Here is a 1,540-nt window from a genome sequence, read left to right on the forward strand (position 1 = left end):
TCTATCTTTGAAATGTTCACATGGCACAAATACAAGTGCACTCTCAAACAAATTAAGACTTCTGTTTGTGCTCAGGTCCCCTCAGACATACACACTTACATGTATACCTATGTAGAATGCTCTGTATAGATACTGAGAATAAATGTTAATTAGTGTCAGTGATATTTTCAGTTTCCTGCATTTTGGAAATATATACGAACAGCTAATGAGATGGAGGAAAAATGGCTATAAGAACATGAATAAGAGTGCCATCCCCTACAGGTGGTGCTGGACCAAGATTGTCTGAGACCTGGTGTTGGCGCATCTGGACAAGGAAGGGCCTACACTACTTCGAAGAAACACAAGTGCCTCTACTGTCCCTACACCACTAACCAGCACTCTCATTTGACTGCACATTACCGCACACACACGGGGGAGAAACCCTTTTCGTGCCCATACTGCACCCACCATTCAATGACTTCTAGTGATTTAAATAAACATATCAGGATTCATACAGGAGAAAAGCCATTTGCCTGTCCACATTGTTCCTATCGCTCCACACAAAATAGCAGTTTAAAATCACATCTTCGTACACATAGGGAAAAACCTTGATGTTCACAGGAACTGTGTAGAACAACACAGAGTAGGCAAATAACATTGATATCTGTCAATGGGACATGAGAATAAAAGTGTTTTTCCTACTCAGTATAATGAGTTAAAACCATAGGGTAACTATTTAATTGTGAAATCTAACAGATCTGAATGACTTCTATATCTGTATATATTTGTATATAGTTCTTGTATGAATTTTTGACTTTAGCTTGCCATTAAGTTGCATGTTTTCTGAAGTAATCCATTGTCCATTATCTGTGTGAGGATAAGTTCCAAAACTGTAAATCCTTCAGCTAGGGGTGGTTAGGTATTGTATTATATGTCCAATGATATGCTTTATACAAAAGTAAAACATACAGAAAAATATGCTTAACAACAGAGTTAAAGCTAAATTCCAAAAGATGGAAAATAATAGCTAAGAATGTACAGACATCAAAGTCTCCGCCATCTTCAGAGAAAAAAATGAATTGAGTATTAGCATTTTCAATATTTAATGGCAATTGTTGTATCATGTTTAACATATCAGATTAAGAGACATACCCAGAGGGGACAAGACAATTATGAAAGAAATTCCAGATAACAATTTTTGTATAGATTGAACAGAAAGCAGAGAAAGTGATGCCAGTATGAAATTATTTTTAAAATCTCTTCAATCAAGGTATGCGGAAACATTCCACAATTCTGATGCTGAACAAGGGGGGGGGGGTAATGATTAAAAAGAAAATTGTGCTTATTCCATCCTTTTTTTTCCCCGAGGACAATTAAGAGGTTGGTTTCGTATTGCTTCTGAAATTTCCAGGATTTTTTAATTACCACTGTTACTGTTAATATAAATGTTATTATTGTAATTGATATTATTTTATAGGATTATAAACAGTAATAGTAGTAGTATGAAAACTTATATTTCTAAAGATTTAAGAAATGGGGTAACCATGTGAGATCAGGTGTA

The 1,540-nt window shown here is 35.1% G+C and overlaps 1 protein-coding gene across 1 annotated transcript; it reads left to right on the forward strand.

The window, feature by feature from the left end:
- Positions 1 to 12: 12 nt before the first annotated feature.
- On the forward strand, positions 13 to 591 carry LOC119591801 (protein krueppel-like). Its single transcript, XM_037940545.1, has 2 exons — positions 13 to 123; positions 262 to 591. Exons 1-2 carry the CDS (start codon positions 13 to 15, stop codon positions 589 to 591), a joined length of 441 nt encoding a protein of 146 aa, XP_037796473.1.
- The last annotated feature ends 949 nt before the right edge of the window (positions 592 to 1,540 follow it).

Source organism: Penaeus monodon, chromosome 29 (genome assembly GCF_015228065.2).
Source record: "Penaeus monodon isolate SGIC_2016 chromosome 29, NSTDA_Pmon_1, whole genome shotgun sequence".
NCBI lineage: Eukaryota > Metazoa > Arthropoda > Malacostraca > Decapoda > Penaeidae > Penaeus > Penaeus monodon.

What these genes read in the sequence shown, in the direction of transcription:
- LOC119591801 (XM_037940545.1), top strand. Translation starts at nt 13, where the DNA reads ATGTTCACATGGCACAAATACAAGTGCACTCTCAAACAAATTAAGACT. An exon ending in ATACCTATGTAGAATGCTCT is followed by an intron (nt 124 to 261) that starts GTATAGATACTG and finishes CATCCCCTACAG; the next exon opens with GTGGTGCTGGACCAAGATTG.